Source organism: Sinohyriopsis cumingii, chromosome 8 (genome assembly GCF_028554795.1).
Source record: "Sinohyriopsis cumingii isolate HCF-2022 chromosome 8, ASM2855479v2, whole genome shotgun sequence".
In the NCBI taxonomy this organism is placed as follows: domain Eukaryota; kingdom Metazoa; phylum Mollusca; class Bivalvia; order Unionida; family Unionidae; genus Sinohyriopsis; species Sinohyriopsis cumingii.
In genome coordinates this window covers 11789142-11807586 of record NC_142968.1, presented here as the reverse complement: position 1 = coordinate 11807586, position 18445 = coordinate 11789142, and the positions used below count along the sequence as shown (strand labels likewise).

Here is an 18445-nt window from a genome sequence, read left to right as displayed (position 1 = left end):
TCTATATGTCTGTCTGGCTGTCTATTTGTTTAAGTATGTGTGTCCGTCCGTCCATTAATCCATCTATCCGGCGTCTTAGAACTGTGACTTTATGACATAAATTTTATTCCGAAATATATAATTTAACAGAACTTAAAAGTGCACCTGGATATATCCCCGAGGCCCGGGCCGAACAACACTTTAATTTTATAAAAGAAATATTTTGTTTGAACAAGAACTAGAACTTAATGTTTGTGTTTGTGCTTACATACATACATACATACATACATACATACATACATACATACATACATACATACATACATACATACGTACATACATGCATTGAAACAATGAAAACGAAGATGTTTTCATAACATATATTGCATGGTATTTCAAACAATCAGTGGAGAATTCATTTGTCAAATTCGACAAGTTCTAGACAGACTATATTCTAGGAAGAAAAACTGAACAACAGAACACGCTTATGATCTTACTGGTTTCCAGTAAAAAAACGTAGCCTGACACTGAATGATAAAACAATGTCTGTTTTTATAATGAGATTTTAAAAAATTTCAAACGTTCTGTCTGTAAACTCTAAAGATATATTACCCTGGCTTCAATAAATCTCAAAATGATTGTGTGTGTATATGTGTGTATGTGTTTGAATTCTAAAAAATTATTATCGAAGTTTCAATAGATCACAAAGATGTGTTTCTGCGTTTCTATGTGCGTGCGTGTGTGAAATCTAAAGATGTATATCGAGACTTCAATATATTCCAAAAGTGCGTGCGTGTGTGCGTGTGTGTGTGTGTGTGTGTGTGTGTGTGTGTGTTTGCGTGTGTGCATTTTAAAGGTGCATTATCGAGGATTCAATCTCTCACGTTTGCTCAGCCCCAGTTTATAAGTCGTGTATAAACTACGGTATTATTACAAGCCATGGTTTGATGTTTGAACATTGCCACAGGCTAGAGTGAATCTCTTACGCAAGGTCACCGTGACCATAGAGAAGATCCAGCATATTGAATCGGCACAGGCGTTAGATCGAGCGATTTCCCACCTATGTGTTAGAGCGTTTTCCTAAGATCAGATGAACCCACGATGAACGGGGCGTGTTCTAAATCCGTCCCTACGTGTCCGCTAACTTTGATTGGATCGGGTCAAAGAGCTGTCAATCGGAATTGAGACGGAGGCTGTGATAATAATTTCGATCCGAATCATGACTTCTAACTAGCAAGCGAAAATTTAGTCTCGCCTAGGAAGATTGCTGAGCAATATAGGGTTACTTCGAGGATGCCACTTGTAACTTGGCGGTAAAACTTAGAGAGGAGATTCTAAGGAAAGACAAAGCTTCGTAAAGGTCAGTAAGTTATTTGCTCGATTTTTGCAGAATGTTACGGCATTGTAATTGTAATTATGTGTAGCATGTTTACTTAATTAATAGGATTGTTTAGTACGTACAATTACCTTTGTAGTGTTTAATATACATACTATCTGAGAAATGAGCTCGAGTATTATGCAGAGAATTACGTAGATTATTAGCTTGTGGTCAGAATTAATTTTGTAATTCGCTATTAGGTTATTTCGCAGTAAACATGTGCATTTGTTAATGTGATATTTTAGATTTTAAACATGCTTGAATTGTGAATTTGGAAAATGGTTAAAGTGTGATAGATTAGTTAATATGGATGTATGCATATATCAGCGCATGGGTATATGAGTATATGTGTACTTTGTATGAGTTGTAATGTACATAAATTCCTCTGATTGCTGTAATATTATTTAGTATAATGGGATTAGGAATATGTACTGACGTGAGGCAATTTATTGATGTATGTATGAGAAGTAAATGATACCGTGCTTTAATTACGTCGTTGTTTTACCATACAAGAACGTATGATTATTTAGGTGTGAATGAATGCGTGGCCGAAGAACTTAAATAACCGTTATCTGATGATTGGCTGGGTGTAGTGTGAGATGAGAGGGCTTAGGAAAATATTGTACAGTCCTTGTGTTTTCACAGGAAGCTTTTTGAGGGACAGAACTTCCGGTTAAGTCCAGAGTCTCTAAGAGGGGAGACGGAGGTGTGAATAGCAGAGCAGTCGGAGTCGACAAGTCTAGTCGGTGGAGAGAGTCGAGGAGGAGGAGGAAAAGGAGTTGAGGAGGAGAAAGTGGAGAAGAAGGAGGAATATGAAGTCGAGGAGGAGAATGCATTTGGAGAAAGTCGGGAGGAAAAGGAGAGGGAATTGGAGGAATAGGAGAGAAGAATACACAGATGACTAGACTACAAGGACAGGTGGGTGCCCCAGTGCTAGACATCACTATAAACTGTCACACTGCAGACGTGACTGAATTTGTTTAAAGCTACGTGAAAAATTCAAATCACACACACACGCACACACGCGCACAAGGACAGGTGGAAAGCTATCTCACACTACTAATCAAGTGATGCAATAGGCTATCACAGGGTTGAGCGGAAGGAGTGAGAGTACTTGGGAAATTTTAATTCTTTGACTATGGGTTGTTTTTACTGACGTCACGAACATATCCATAATGCACCTTGCGCCGCCATTTTTCTTCCATAGCAACCGCTGTTAAGATCAGACAAATCACGGATCTAATCGTGGATGAGGTTAGTTATTTCGTAGAAATAACATAGTTTTTATCATGTCTGTTTTTAAATTTAACGTGTATTGATATGGAGAAAAGGACCTCTACATCACAGATTTCTTACCGTGAAACCCTCATGGAGGATGTTCGTAAGAGGTATGACGAGAAGATATCCAAGATCCATGTTAACCCCTACGTACTTGGGGTAGAAGAATTCAGCGCCGATCGTCTGATGTGGCCCGAAATCTCATATGTCGACGTGCTACACTTTCTTGTTTTTCAAGAATCAGTGTACTCCAAGGAGCAGCTTAAAAACTACAAATCCTTGGACGCATAGAAATGGATAGCTAGTTTACACCGCCATGTTGTACTATACAGTAATAATGAATACATAATGCATACTGTTTTTGTTCTCTATCAATTCACACTGGTCTACATTTGATATCTTTTCTTTTATAAAAGAAATATTTTGTTTGAACAAGAACTATGAGAGGTCCGGATGTTTCTTACTCCAGGGCCCGTTATCGTTCTCTACGGCCCTGTGGATTAAATAGGAAGGGTAATGATAATTTTTTTAAGTTTAAGTTGAAAACATAGACACACAAACACAAACATTAAGGCGCGCGTTTCTGGGCAATAGTTAAATAGCATATTTTCTAGAGAGCTGAATGGCCCTGAAAAGGCCGTTAGGGTCTCTTCCGCTTCACTATTGTCCACCATTTTTTCCACCATGTTTTCTATGGAGATGGGGGGGGGGGAGGCTTTCTTTTCTTCCACAGGGATCCAGTCGAGATGACCCATCTTTGGACTTTGTCCTGTACCTTCATCCAGTTGACATTTAAGCGTTCAAATCTCTTTCTCTCTTTTGTCCATTCTCTTCTTTATCTCCTTTTGTCCATTCTCTTCTTTATCTCCTTTTGTCCATTCTCTTCTTTATCTCCTTTTGTCCTTGAACCTTAATCTTCTCCGTTTCCTCTTCTATGACTTCTTTAATGAGGTTCTTGTATTTATGACGTGCAGCCACTTCCCGACGAATACGACATGAGTGTACTACTGATCCTCTCACTTCCTCTAGTTGCTGCTCAAGGACACCCTGAATTATTCAGACCTAAATCACACAATTTGTTTGATGAGGAAAAGATATTAAAACTGCATATACCAGCAGATTCGTGTAACATGATGGTGTATAACAGTGTTAAACGTTTACTCATTTTCTAATAATAAATCTGGATTGAAAATAAACCATCAATAATTTTGATAATAGATGCATGTAGGAAACCTATGGGTCTCTCCATCCACATATGTTGCTGAGGCCTTTCCTTAACAATTCAACTTTTCTCAGTAAATCAGAGTGCACATTTCCGAAATTTCACAATTATCACTAAAACCCCAGTCACATACCCAGAGAACAATGTCGGCAAACCGTTATCATCAGAACATTTAACTGTAATTCCAGTGGTTAAGTCAATTTTCTAATTCTTTTGTACAAACAAGCATCGACCTTTTACCTTGTTCAGTGATCCGTATTTTTGCCGAATACACTGAACCATCGTGTTTAAGAAGAAATAGTAATATAAATCCAATTATATGTTACCAAAAACAAAGGACAAACTTATCGTGTTGATCCAGCTATTAATATTCTTGTGTTTTTTTTCTTCACTATTTTCTATAAATCTCCATTCTTTTGGCAGTACATTTAAAGGATAGAAGGAATCAGTACATCCTAAATTCTGTTCCCTGATATTCACGGTTAACACCGTTACAATCTTTTTCTAGTAAAAGCTCGTCAAAATCATTAACACAAAAGAAAGATAAGATCGGAGGACGATTTTCACCTTGTCTTACTCCACACTTACAAGCAGATAAAAAAAAAAAAAAAAATTTGAATGATATACACACATGACTTAATTCTGCCACACCTATTTCTAATTGCATCCAGTAGTCTACTTTAAATACAGTGTCGAATAGTTCCGACGCCATATCTTCCACACAGTGTCGATTACCTTTCCCACATAATCCGTAAAATCTGATTTTTCTTTCTTTTGAAATTTCTACAAGGCATGTAGAACAAAATAAAATCTAGACTGGCGTATCCTTTTCCTAAAACATACATACATACATACATACATACATACATACATACATACGTACATACATGCATTGAAACAATGAAAACGAAGATGTTTTCATAACGTATATTGCATGGTATTTCAAACAATCAGTGGAGAATTCATTTGTCAAATTCGGCAAGTTCTAGACAGACTATTCTAGGAAGAAAAACTGAACAACAGAACACGCTTATGATCATACTGGTTTCCAGTGTTCTAAAAAACAGACGTAGGCCAGAAAGAAAAGAAACGTAGCCTGACACTGAATGATAAAACAATGTCTGTCTTTATAATGAGATTTTAAAAAATTTCAAACGTTCTGTGTGTAAACTCTAAAGATATATTATCCTGGCTTCAATAAATCTCAAAATGATTGTGTGTGTGTATATGTGTGTGTGTCTTTGAATTCTAAAAATTTATTATCGAAGTTTCAATAGATCACAATGATGTGTTTCTGCATTTCTATGTGCGTGCGTGTGTGAAATCTAAAGATGTATATCGAGACTTCAATATATTCCAGAAGTGTGCGTGTGTGTGTGTGTGTGTGTGTGTGTGTGTGCATTTTAAAGGTGCATTATCGAGGATTCAATCTCTCACGTTTGTTCAGCCCCAGTTTATAAGTCGTGTATAAACTACGGTATTATTACAAGCCATGGTTTGATGTTTGAACATTGCCACAGGCTAGAGTGAATCTCTTACGCAAGGTCACCGTGACCATAGAGAAGATCCAGCATATTGAATCGGCACAGGCGCTAGATCGAGCGATTTCCTACCTATGTGTTAGAGCGTTCTCCTAAGATCAGATGAACCCGCGATGAACGGAGCGTGTTCTAAATCCGTCCCTACGTGGTTAGACAGCGAGAAGGACACTGACCGCTAACTTTGATTGGATCGGGTCAAAGAGATGTCAATCGGAATTGAGACGGAGGCTGTGATGATAATTTCAATCCGAATCATGACTTCTAACTAGCAAGCGAAAATTTAGTCTCGCCTAGGAAGATTGCTGAGCAATATAGGGTTACTTCGAGGATGCCACTTGTAACTTGGCGGTAAAACTTATAGAGGAGATTCTAAGGAAAGACAAAGCTTCGTAAAGGTCAGTAAGTTATTTGCTCGATTTTTGCAGAATGTTACGGCATTGTAATTGTAATTATGTGTAGTATGTATACTTAATTACTAGGATTGTTTAGTACTTAGAATTACCTTTGTAGTGTTTAATATACATACTATTTGAGAAATGAGGTCGAGTATTATGTAGAGAATTTTGTAGATTGTTAGCTTGTAGTCAGAATTAATTTTGTAATTCGCTATTAGGTTACTTCGTAGTGAACATGTGCATTTATTCATGTGATATTTTAGATTTTAAACATGCTTGAATTGTGAATTTGGAAAATGGTTAAAGTGTGATAGATTAGTTAATATGGATGTATGGATATATCAGCGCATGGATATTTGAATATATGTGTGCTTTGTATGAGTTGTAATGTACATAAATTCCTCTGATTGCTGTAATATTATTTAGTATAATGGGATTAGGAATATGTACTGACGTGAGGCAATTTCTTGATGTATGTATGAGAAGTAATTTATACCGTGCTTTAATTACGACGTTGTTTTACGATACAAGAACGTATTAGTATTCAGGTGTGAATGAATGCGTGGCCGAAGAAATTTCATAGCCGTTATCTGATGATATGCTGGGTGTAGTGTGAGATGAGAGGGCTTAGGAAAATATTGTACCGTCCTTGTGATTTCACAGGAATCTTTTGGGCGGACAGAACTTCCGGTTAAGTTAAATCCAGAGTCTCTAACAGGGGAGACGGAGGTGTGACTAGCAGACGTGACTGAATTTGTTTAAAGCTACGTGAAAAATTCAAATCACACACACACGCACACAAGCGCACAAGGACAGGTGGAAAGCTATCTCACACTACTAATCAAGTGATGCAATAGGCTATCACAGGGTTGAGCGGAAGGAGTGAGAGTACTTGGGAAATTTTAATTCTTTGACTATGGGTTGTTTTTACTGACGTCACGAACATATCCATAATGCACCTTGCGCCGCCATTTTTCTTCCATAGCAAACCGCTGTTAAGATCAGACAAATCACGGATCTAATCGTGGATGAGGTTAGTTATTTCGTAGAAACAACATAGTTTTTATCAGATCTGTTTTTAAATTTAACGTGTATTGATATGGAGAAAAGGACCTCTACATCACAGATTTCTTACCGTGAAACCCTCATGGAGGATGTTCGTAAGAGGTATGACGAGAAGATATCCAAGATCCATGTTAACCCCTACGTACTTGGGGTAGACGAGTTCAGCGCCGATCGTCTGATGTGGCCCGAAATCTCATATGTCGACGTGCTACACTTTCTTGTTTTTCAAGAATCAGTGTACTCCAAGGAGCAGCTTAAAAACTACAAATCCTTGGACGCATAGAAATGGATAGCTAGTTTACACCGCCATGTTGTACTATACAGTAATAATGAATACATAATGCATACTGTTTTTGTTCTCTATCAATTCACACTGGTCTACATTTGATATCTTTTCTTTTATAAAAGAAATATTTTGTTTGAACAAAACTATGAGAGGTCCGGATGTTTCTTACTCCAGGGCCCGTTATCGTTCTCTACGGCCCTGTGGATTAAATAGGAAGGGTAATGATAATTTTTTTTAAGTTTAAGTTGAAAACATAGACACACAAACACAAACATTAAGGTGCACGTTTCTGGGCAATAGTTAAATAGCATATTTTCTAGAGAGCTGAATGGCCCTGAAAAGGCCGTTAGGGTCTCTTCCGCTTCACTATTATCCACCATTTTTTCCACCATGTCTTCTATGGAGATTGGGGGGGGGAGACTTTCTTTTCTTCCTCAGGGATCCAGTCGAGATGACCCATCTTTGGACTTTGTCCTGTACCTTCATCCAGTTGAAATTTAAGCGTTCAAATCTCTTTCTCTCTTTTGTCCATTCTCTTCTTTATCTCCTTTTGTCCATTCTCTTCTTTATCTCATTTTGTCCATTCTCTTCTTTATCTCCTTTTGTCCATTCTCTTCTTTATCTCCTTTAGTCCATTCTCTTCTTTATCTCCTTTTGTCCTTGAACCTTAATCTGCTCCGTTTCCTCTTCTATGACTTCTTTAATGAAGTTCTTGTATTGATGACGTGCAGCCACTTCCCGACGAATACGACATGAGTGTACTACTGATCCTCTCACTTCCTCTAGTTGCTGCTCAAGGACACCCTGAATTATTCAGACCTAAATCACACAATTTGTTTGATGAGGAAAAGATATTAAAACTGCATATACCAGCAGATTCGTGTAACATGATGGTGTATAACAGTGTTAAACGTTTACTCATTTTCTAATAACAAATCTGGATTGAAAATAAACCATCAATAATTTTGATAATAGATGCATGTAGGAAACCTATGGGTCTCTCCATCCACATATGTTGCTGAGGCCTTTCCTTAACAATTCAACTTTTCTCAGTAAATCAGAGTGCACATTTCCGAAATTTCACAATTATCACTAAAACCCCAGTCACATACCCAGAGAACAATGTCGGCAAACCGTTATCATCAGAACATTTAACTGTAATTCCAGTGGTTAAGTCAATTTTCTAATTCTTTTGTACAAACAAGCATCGACCTTTTACCTTGTTCAGTGATCCGTATTTTTGCCGAATACACTGAACCATCGTGTTTAAGAAGAAATAGCAATATAAATCCAATTATATGTTACCAAAAACAAAGGACAAACTTATCGTGTTGATCCAGCTATTAATATTCTTGTTTTTTTTTTCTTCACTATTTTCTATAAATCTCCATTCTTTTGGCAGTACATTTAAAGGATAGAAGGAATCAGTACATCCTAAATTCTGTTCCCTGATATTCACGGTTAACACCGTTACAATCTTTTTCTAGTAAAAGCTCGTCAAAATCATTAACACAAAAGAAAGATAAGATCGGAGGACGATTTTCACCTTGTCTTGCTCCACACTTACAAGCAGATAAAAAAAAAAAAAAAAAAAAAAAAAAAAAAAATTTGAATGATATACACACATGACTTAATTCTGCCACACCTATTTCTAATTGCATCCAGCAGTCTACTTTAAATACAGTGTCGAATAGTTCCGACGCCATATCTTCCACACAGTGTCGATTACCTTTCCCACATAATCCGTAAAATCTGATTTTTCTTTCTTTTGAAATTTCTACAAGACATGTAGAACAAAACAAAATCTAGACTGGCGTATCCTTTTCCTAAAACATACATACATACATACATACATACATACATACATACATACATACATACATACGTACATACATGCATTGAAACAATGAAAACGAAGATGTTTTCATAACGTATATTGCATGGTATTTCAAACAATCAGTGGAGAATTCATTTGTCAAATTCGGCAAGTTCTAGACAGACTATTCTAGGAAGAAAAACTGAACAACAGAACACGCTTATGATCATACTGGTTTCCAGTGTTCTAAAAAACAGACGTAGGCCAGAAAGAAAAAAAAACGTAGCCTGACACTGAATGATAAAACAATGTCTGTCTTTATAATGAGATTTTAAAAAATTTCAAACGTTCTGTCTGTAAACTCTAAAGATATATTATCCTGGCTTCAATAAATCTCAAAATGATTGTGTGTGTGTATATGTGTGTGTGTGTTTGAATTCTAAAAATTTATTATCGAAGTTTCAATAGATCACAATGATGTGTTTCTGCGTTTCTATGTGCGTGCGTGTGTGAAATCTAAAGATGTATATCGAGACTTCAATATATTCCAGAAGTGTGTGTGTGTGTGTGTGTGTGTGTGTGTGTGTGTGTGTGTGTGTGTTTGCGTGTGTGCATTTTAAAGGTGCATTATCGAGGATTCAATCTCTCACGTTTGTTCAGCCCCAGTTTATAAGTCGTGTATAAACTACGGTATTATTACAAGCCATGGTTTGATGTTTGAACATTGCCACAGGCTAGAGTGAATCTCTTACGCAAGGTCACCGTGACCATAGAGAAGATCCAGCATATTGAATCGGCACAGGCGTTAGATCGAGCGATTTCCCACCTATGTGTTAGAGCGTTCTCCTAAGATCAGATGAACCCGCGATGAACGGAGCGTGTTCTAAATCCGTCCCTACGTGGTTAGACAGCGAGAAGGACACTGACCGCTAACTTTGATTGGATCGGGTCAAAGAGATGTCAATCGGAATTGAGACGGAGGCTGTGATAATAATTTCAATCCGAATCATGACTTCTAACTAGCAAGCGAAAATTTAGTCTCGCCTAGGAAGATTGCTGAGCAATATAGGGTTACTTCGAGGATGCCACTTGTAACTTGGCGGTAAAACTTATAGAGGAGATTCTAAGGAAAGACAAAGCTTCGTAAAGGTCAGTAAGTTATTTGCTCGATTTTTGCAGAATGTTACGGCATTGTAATTGTAATTATGTGTAGTATGTATACTTAATTACTAGGATTGTTTAGTACTTAGAATTACCTTTGTAGTGTTTAATATACATACTATTTGAGAAATGAGGTCGAGTATTATGTAGAGAATTTTGTAGATTGTTAGCTTGTAGTCAGAATTAATTTTGTAATTCGCTATTAGGTTACTTCGTAGTGAACATGTGCATTTATTCATGTGATATTTTAGATTTTAAACATGCTTGAATTGTGAATTTGGAAAATGGTTAAAGTGTGATAGATTAGTTAATATGGATGTATGGATATATCAGCGCATGGATATTTGAATATATGTGTGCTTTGTATGAGTTGTAATGTACATAAATTCCTCTGATTGCTGTAATATTATTTAGTATAATGGGATTAGGAATATGTACTGACGTGAGGCAATTTCTTGATGTATGTATGAGAAGTAATTTATACCGTGCTTTAATTACGACGTTGTTTTACGATACAAGAACGTATTAGTATTCAGGTGTGAATGAATGCGTGGCCGAAGAAATTTCATAGCCGTTATCTGATGATATGCTGGGTGTAGTGTGAGATGAGAGGGCTTAGGAAAATATTGTACCGTCCTTGTGATTTCACAGGAATCTTTTGGGCGGACAGAACTTCCGGTTAAGTTAAATCCAGAGTCTCTAACAGGGGAGACGGAGGTGTGACTAGCAGACGTGACTGAATTTGTTTAAAGCTACGTGAAAAATTCAAATCACACACACGCACACACGCGCACAAGGACAGGTGGAAAGCTATCTCACACTACTAATCAAGTGATGCAATAGGCTATCACAGGGTTGAGCGGAAGGAGTGAGAGTACTTGGGAAATTTTAATTCTTTGACTATGGGTTGTTTTTACTGACGTCACGAACATATCCATAATGCACCTTGCGCCGCCATTTTTCTTCCATAGCAAACCGCTGTTAAGATCAGACAAATCACGGATCTAATCGTGGATGAGGTTAGTTATTTCGTAGAAATAACATAGTTTTTATCAGATCTGTTTTTAAATTTAACGTGTATTGATATGGAGAAAAGGACCTCTACATCACAGATTTCTTACCGTGAAACCCTCATGGAGGATGTTCGTAAGAGGTATGACGAGAAGATATCCAAGATCCATGTTAACCCCTACGTACTTGGGGTAGAAGAATTCAGCGCCGATCGTCTGATGTGGCCCGAAATCTCATATGTCGACGTGCTGCACTTTCTTGTTTTTCAAGAATCAGTGTACTCCAAGGAGCAGCTTAAAAACTACAAATCCTTGGACGCATAGAAATGGATAGCTAGTTTACACCGCCATATTGTACTATACAGTAATAATGAATACGTAATGCATACTGTTTTTGTTCTCTATCAATTCACACTGGTCTACACTGATATCTTTTCAGGTGGCACATTCAATGCGTACAAGAGAAAAGCCTCTAGAACCATGGGTGTTGTCATCAAATTGTTAATAGTTGAATTTCCCTTTTTTGTATATTTAATCATTTAACCATCGGCATTGCTGACTAGGGACTCGAAGCTTTACATCTATCTTTCACTAATTTAACTTCCAACCAAAATCGATCATGGGTGGGACTTCTATAATTATTTAAATAGTATATTGGGAACACCCCACCCAACCATAACAAACTTATCACAGTGACGGCATAACAACCCCTCACACCACACAATCTATTAACAAAAGTAAGTCTCTGTGTGTGTGTGTGTGTGTGAATTCTAAAGATGTAACAAAAAGGCTTCAATGCTAACAAAACTCAAAATACATTAGGCATTGCTAATATGTGCGTCAATTCCACCACACTGCTGACGTTTAGTTAAATTTACCACTTGTACGAACATGTCACCTTTAAACTGTTATATTAAAACTTGCAATACAAAAGTTCACTCACCTTTGAAATTACTGTACATTGTGTATTCGTTGTTCATCCAAGCATAATATATGAACCACATTGACCACATCCGGTCACTCCGTCCATTTGCTAATTGGTGTCGATACCATTCACTTGGATGAATTCCTTCCACGTAAGGCTGGAATGAGGGATCACTCCTTACCTTCAGGTACCAATCGGAAAATGCACGCCAATTTCGATTGTTTGGCGAAAATCCCCAAGTACCTAGTACGGGATAGAGAAATGCTTTATGTGTTTTATTTACGTCCAAAAATCCATCCTGGTCAATGCCGTGTTTGACGCTAACCCCTTGTAGAGAATATCCATTGATATATGGGCGATCGTCAAACTTACTGTGCACCACCCTCAACCACTTGTAGAAATAAGGTGATACTGTAAGATCATCTTCAAGAATAACGGCAAATTCTGACTTGCCTATCCTTGGATACCAAGTTCCTATCCACTGTCCATATATACCAACATGACAACTTTGATTATGGATGTAATACTGGCCATGTCTGAATTTAAAATCTCTTGCCACTGTGTATGTACTAGAGTCGATAGTCCCATTCTGTGATCTATCAATCCAAACGTGTAGGACGATGCTATCCCCATAGAAATGCGCTCTGTTCAGAGATTCCAGCAGACGCTGAAGAGATCCTGCTCTATCGTACACAATTGCAATTATACTCAAGTCTACATCACTGTCGAATAAAACGTCTGTATACCGCCCATTATGTTCGGAAACTGAACAGAACTCAAACATCCTATGCTTCGGTTGAAACAGGTTTGACGTACGTAAGGAAACAAGCACAAAAATAAAAATAAATACAATGACAAACATAAACTTGAGCGTTGGATGCGATACTCTTCTTAATGGCTGTTTACACAGTCGACGAGTCACCACTATCATGTGCATGGTACATTTGTAAACAACACCCACTGAACTGAACGTATACAGCGAATGCGATTAGCTGCTTCGCTTAGGTTTTATATGGCTATGGAGAATGCACGACTCCGTGAATATCCAGTATTGACAGAGTAAAATCAAGTATACTTCGTACCAAAAGTTAAGAAAAATCAACTACAACCAGCTGAATTAAAGGCATAAAGCCTCGTTTTGAAAGACTCATAGGTATACTTTTTCCCAAATGTAGGATTCCGAACTAAAGAGACATTTTTTTTTTTCTCAGTAATAAAGTCTCAAATAAAACAAATAGGTGAGCAAAGCTTGTATATTTCTACTCACATAATTAGAGATGGAATGAAACCGAATTACATATAGCAGAAATTATACCAACGTTACTATAAAAATGGCTGGGTTTATTGCTCTTGACAACATTGCAATTTTAGACTATTTCAAAAACTGGACTGTGTCCATAGATTTTACTTAACTTTGTGATATGACACAACATTAAGAAATGAATAATCCTCTAATAACACTTCAGATTCATGGCCAATTTATGGACACCTTACATGACAGAAATAAATATCCGTTACAAACTTATTAAAACTCTCCACTTTTTCTGTGGCTATATATAATTCTCCATATATGCTAACCCAGAACCCTGCGAGGCATGCGCCGTTGAATGGCCTATACTAGTACAAAAATTCAAGATGGTGGAATTAATAGAAACATGCGTTGTCAATAATGAAGTAATTATTTAAATTAAAAAAATCAGTTATTTCCAGATGTGTCGCCACATTTTTTTTTGGCTGTATTAATCACACCAGTATCATTTAAAGACGACTGAGTTTTTGGATAAAGTGTCACTGTGCAGTACTATAATTTCATCCATTATGCACAACTTATGGTGGGGGATTATTACGGTCAGAAATTGAGTAACTGAATGGTTGAGCTGTCTGTTATTGTATCTCATATGGTTTATTAAATTAAAGTTTTATCGATTGTTTTGCCATTATTTTAGATTACGTTTCAACATTTTAGAAGATCCCGACTTTAATGGGATCGGGGTTGGTGGAATTAATTTGCTAATGCAATACATATCTATATATACAATGCACACACAGACACACACAGACGCAATCACACACACACGCCCGCGCGCGCGCGTTACACACACACACACACACACACACACACACACATATATATATATATATATATATATATATATATATATATATATATATATATATATATATATATATATATATACCTATGGATAAATTGCATGCTTATGTATACAATGCATACCGATATATACAATACATACCTATGTATACAATGCGAGTTGCTGTGATTTACATTTTTACTATTTTATCTGTCTTTTTTTAGAAAAATAATATTTGCAAGTTACGATGTGATAGTCACAAGTGTAACTCTGGAAAGGGCAAGTATAATTATGAGTGTAACTCTGGAAAGGGCAAGTATAATTATGAGTGTAACTCTGAAAAGGGCAAGTATAAATATGAGTGTAACTCTGAAAAGGGCAAGTATAATTATGAGTGTAACTCTGGAAAGGGCAAGTATAATTATGAGTGTAACTCTGGAAAGGGCAAGTATAAATATGAGTGTAACTCTGAAAAGGGCAAGTATAAATATGAGTAGTACATAAAATGCATGCCGGGAGAAAATATATATGTCTTAAATCACTATTCGTCTTGACACATAAATTGTTAGATTTATGTAGCTCCTAAATAAGTAGTGTTAAAATGAAACAAATGTGCTTTATTGTAAGGTAGATGCTAGGTTTACCTGGTCGCTGATAAACAATGACCATCTTAAGTCTTTTTTTTCTCAGCAAAACTCATATTGGAACTGAATAATATTTTCCTGTTTAATTTAGTCAGACGTTGATGATAGATAACACTTGGCTTCAAGATAGATGTAAAGCAATATGTACAGTTATCAACAATTTTGTAAACGGAAGATATTGTAGGGTGCAGACAGAAAACCGTTATAAAAAATGCACCAGTACAGTTACATCTTTCAGAAACACGAATGAAGATAGGTTCCTCGGAGTGCAAACTTATAAGCTTTTATTATTACATGATTAGAACTGAGCACCACGGTATACCACCATGCTATACCACGATTATACTATGGAGTAACAATGTATCGTTCTGGGTCAGGGTCCTAACCAATGTTTTTTTTTTTTTTTTTTTTTTTAAAGGACTGTCAATAGTTGGAAGAAAGATCTTTCGCTGTTCTATAAAAATAAAACCATATATTAATCTATCACAGTTTATAAAAAAATTATCTTTAGATAAAATAAAAGAAAATTTATCAGCTTTAAGAGAAAATCACACAAGCGCGAACCTTTCAACCTTTAAATTGTCAATATCTTATATTAAATTGATTTGCTAAAGTGGGATGATTAAGCTTATAGGAAAGGTGACACACTGTGAAACACGTTAAGCTGACGTAAGATATTTTATTGACAAACATTTAAATTGTAGACACAGAAACCTACAAATTAGTAACGACTTTTTTATATTATAGGCAGTGAAACATCGAGTGGGACCTGGGCAAGATATATATCAGTACGTAAACATAAACAGAAAATATTTATTGGGTTAGAGAAATTACATAAAATTCAAACAGAAAAAAGTGGTCTCCTGCCAATCGCATTACGATTCTCAGTCTTACGCAGGAATAAAATATTCTTAATATTTTAATATTCACTGATAAATAGCTAACGATGCATTGATTCTAGCTTTTATTTAACTAATACGAATGTATGTATGTATGTATGTATGTGTGTGTGTGTGTGTGTGTGTGTGTGACTAACTTCTTATCTTTCCATCCAAGTATCTACCTACGTATGATTGCGACGGATTATTTATTTTTTTCGTGTCTGTCTTTTCGTCTTTCATCCATTTTTTGCACTGTAACATCTATTATAAGCTATAATTCTCTCTCTATCCTAATGGATTATTTATGTGTCTGTCTATCCGACGACTTACACATGTGACCTATTTTTACGGCTTAAATATACGGTTTAACAGCACTTAAAAGTTTCTTTCATTTTAATTCGACGCTAAAACAAATTATGCAGGCAACTGATTGGTTGTTGGTCACGTGCTATAAAGGACCCTTGATATAATTTATTGCATTGTATCGGGAAAGATATAGTAATATAATGTGCTGGCACACGGGATAGACGCTTCTATTTTTAAATATCCGCCTTGTCAATAGCTAGGAAAATATCTTGCTCTGATACAGGTCCGGCCCTAGGATGTGCGGGGCCCAAGGCAGCAAGTGATGAGCGCGGGACCACAAGCAAACAAATTAAATTGCGGAGTTGATTTCCTGAAAGCGCGGGGCCCAAGGCAGTTGCCTCGTTTTCCTTGCCCTAGGACTTGGCCTGCTCTGGTAAATAGGAAAATAATACCAGATGAATACATTATATTATTTGGAAAGGAAATAATTGTTTTAAGCTAAAACAAAATATAATATCTCAGCTCAAACGAGAATCGCACTCCACCACCACCACCACCTCCACCCCACCCCAACATTAAATGGTCAATACTTTATAGTAAAAGAATTGGCTAAAACCTGTAACTAAAGTGGGATCATTAAGCTTGCACTATGGCTGATACTATCAGGCCCGGCATTAGGATGTGCGGGGCCTAAGGCAGCATGCGGGGCCCAAGGCAGCAAGCGATGAGCGCTGGGCCCCAAGCAACAAAAAAAAAACAAACTGCATTGCCTGAAAGCGCGGTGCCCAATGCGGTTGCCTCGTTCGTCTTGCCCTTAGGCCGGGCTTGGACACTATAATTTAATACAAAAGTCGGGGAAAACGTTGAATGGAATGCCAACCTCCTGCCACGATATTTATCAGAAAGAGCAGTAAACATGAAACACGCGTATTTAGTGGGATTGGGAAATTACATAAAAATGAAACACTCATATTCGAATTTTTCCAAAACAATTATAATGAGCAATCGGGTTGATTGCCGTCTGTATGTATGTATGTATGCATGTATGTATGTATGTACGTACGTACGTATGTATGTATGTATGTATGTATGTATGTATGTATGTATGTATGTATGTATGTATGTATGTATTGTGTGTGTGCGTGCGTGCGTGCACGCATGTATGTATGTATGCATGTGTATGTATGCATGCATGCATGCATGTATGTATGTATGTATGTATGTATGTATGTATGTATGTGTGTGTGTGTATGTATGTATATATGTACGTATGTAAGTATTGTTATGTATATTTGATTAAATTTATTTGTCTGTTTGTAAGTTTTAATTTTGTTTAATTTTTAATTTCATTACATGTCAATGTAATGTAATTTTGTTTACTAGGAATCTGATATTTTGTCAGAAAATATTTTGACCTTGACTCTTTAGTTGTAAACACCTAAATCTGACCTAGTTCCCGACCTTGAGTTTAGAAATCACTGAGACAAGTAAACAAATTTTTATTTTCATCTTAGTCTTAAAGTAAAATGATTGCTTTTTCTCAAGGTCATACTGGGACTACGTGCTTTTAGACTTAAATACTTCTCGATGATTCAGGAGAGTTGACGCCTATCCGTGAAACTGTTTTGCGTTTCAAGTTACTATATAACCTTTTGTGTAGAGATATTTCGTCAGTTTGGGCTTAAAACACTTGATGTCAAGGTGTTCGTTTGTTTGTGACCAGTTTGGGAATTACATTTTAATGTTTATTCGAATTATTTAAATTCAAAAGGATTAATTCTTTTTCCTGGAAATATATGAGTGCTCATACAGAATTCTCTGACGAAGATATTTCATTAAATTTTATTGGGAAATTCAAACACGGGATTATTATTTTGTGAATAAAGCAGAACTATAGACCTTACGACACCAGAAAGGTTACAGTAACGCCATCGCCTTCCATCTTGGATTATTCTTCGGGAATCAAACTTGGATTCATTAGAACATTTCATTATTAGGACTTCTAAAATTCATTTCGTGGATTATTCTTTGATTAGTTTTTGATTTGTTTCTTAAAACCGTAAGTTCTTACTTTTTTTATATTTTTTTCTTCAGTATTTTTCCAGGGAAATAAATTATTTGTTACATTTTTCAAAGCTTGTTGTTTTCACTCGTTCTTTTGTTACTGTAAATTCGAGCCTAGACACGTAACAGTATGTATGCGGAACGATTGAAAGAAGCTTGTAAATGAAGAACATTTTAACTAGTTCAAAGGGCCATTCTGCTCTAAGCTTGAATTATTGCGTCGGATTGAAAGAGTGATGTGATGTAATGTGATTTGGATTTTTGAAAGAGACTAGTAAATGTTTTCAACTTGACTTGTTATATTGTATTAATTAGAACTGGGTATCGCGGAATATTTTGTACTCCGGTATTTCTGAATATACCGCAATAGGTACCACGCAATAGCACAGATATGTTAGGAT

The 18445-nt window shown here is 36.4% G+C and overlaps 1 protein-coding gene across 2 annotated transcripts in view; it reads right to left on the bottom strand.

Annotated features, from left to right (window-relative positions):
• LOC149792980 (uncharacterized) overlaps positions 1 to 13047 on the bottom strand; it is a 132331-nt gene extending 119284 nt beyond the window's left edge. For both annotated transcript variants that reach the window (XM_089966843.1, XM_089966844.1), the window contains exon 1: positions 12075 to 13047. In XM_089966843.1, coding sequence (XP_089822969.1) covers positions 12075 to 12993 — 919 coding nt within the window. In that variant the 5' untranslated portion in view covers positions 12994 to 13047. The remainder of the gene's footprint in view (positions 1 to 12074) is intronic.
• Positions 13048 to 18445: the final 5398 nt, after the last annotated feature.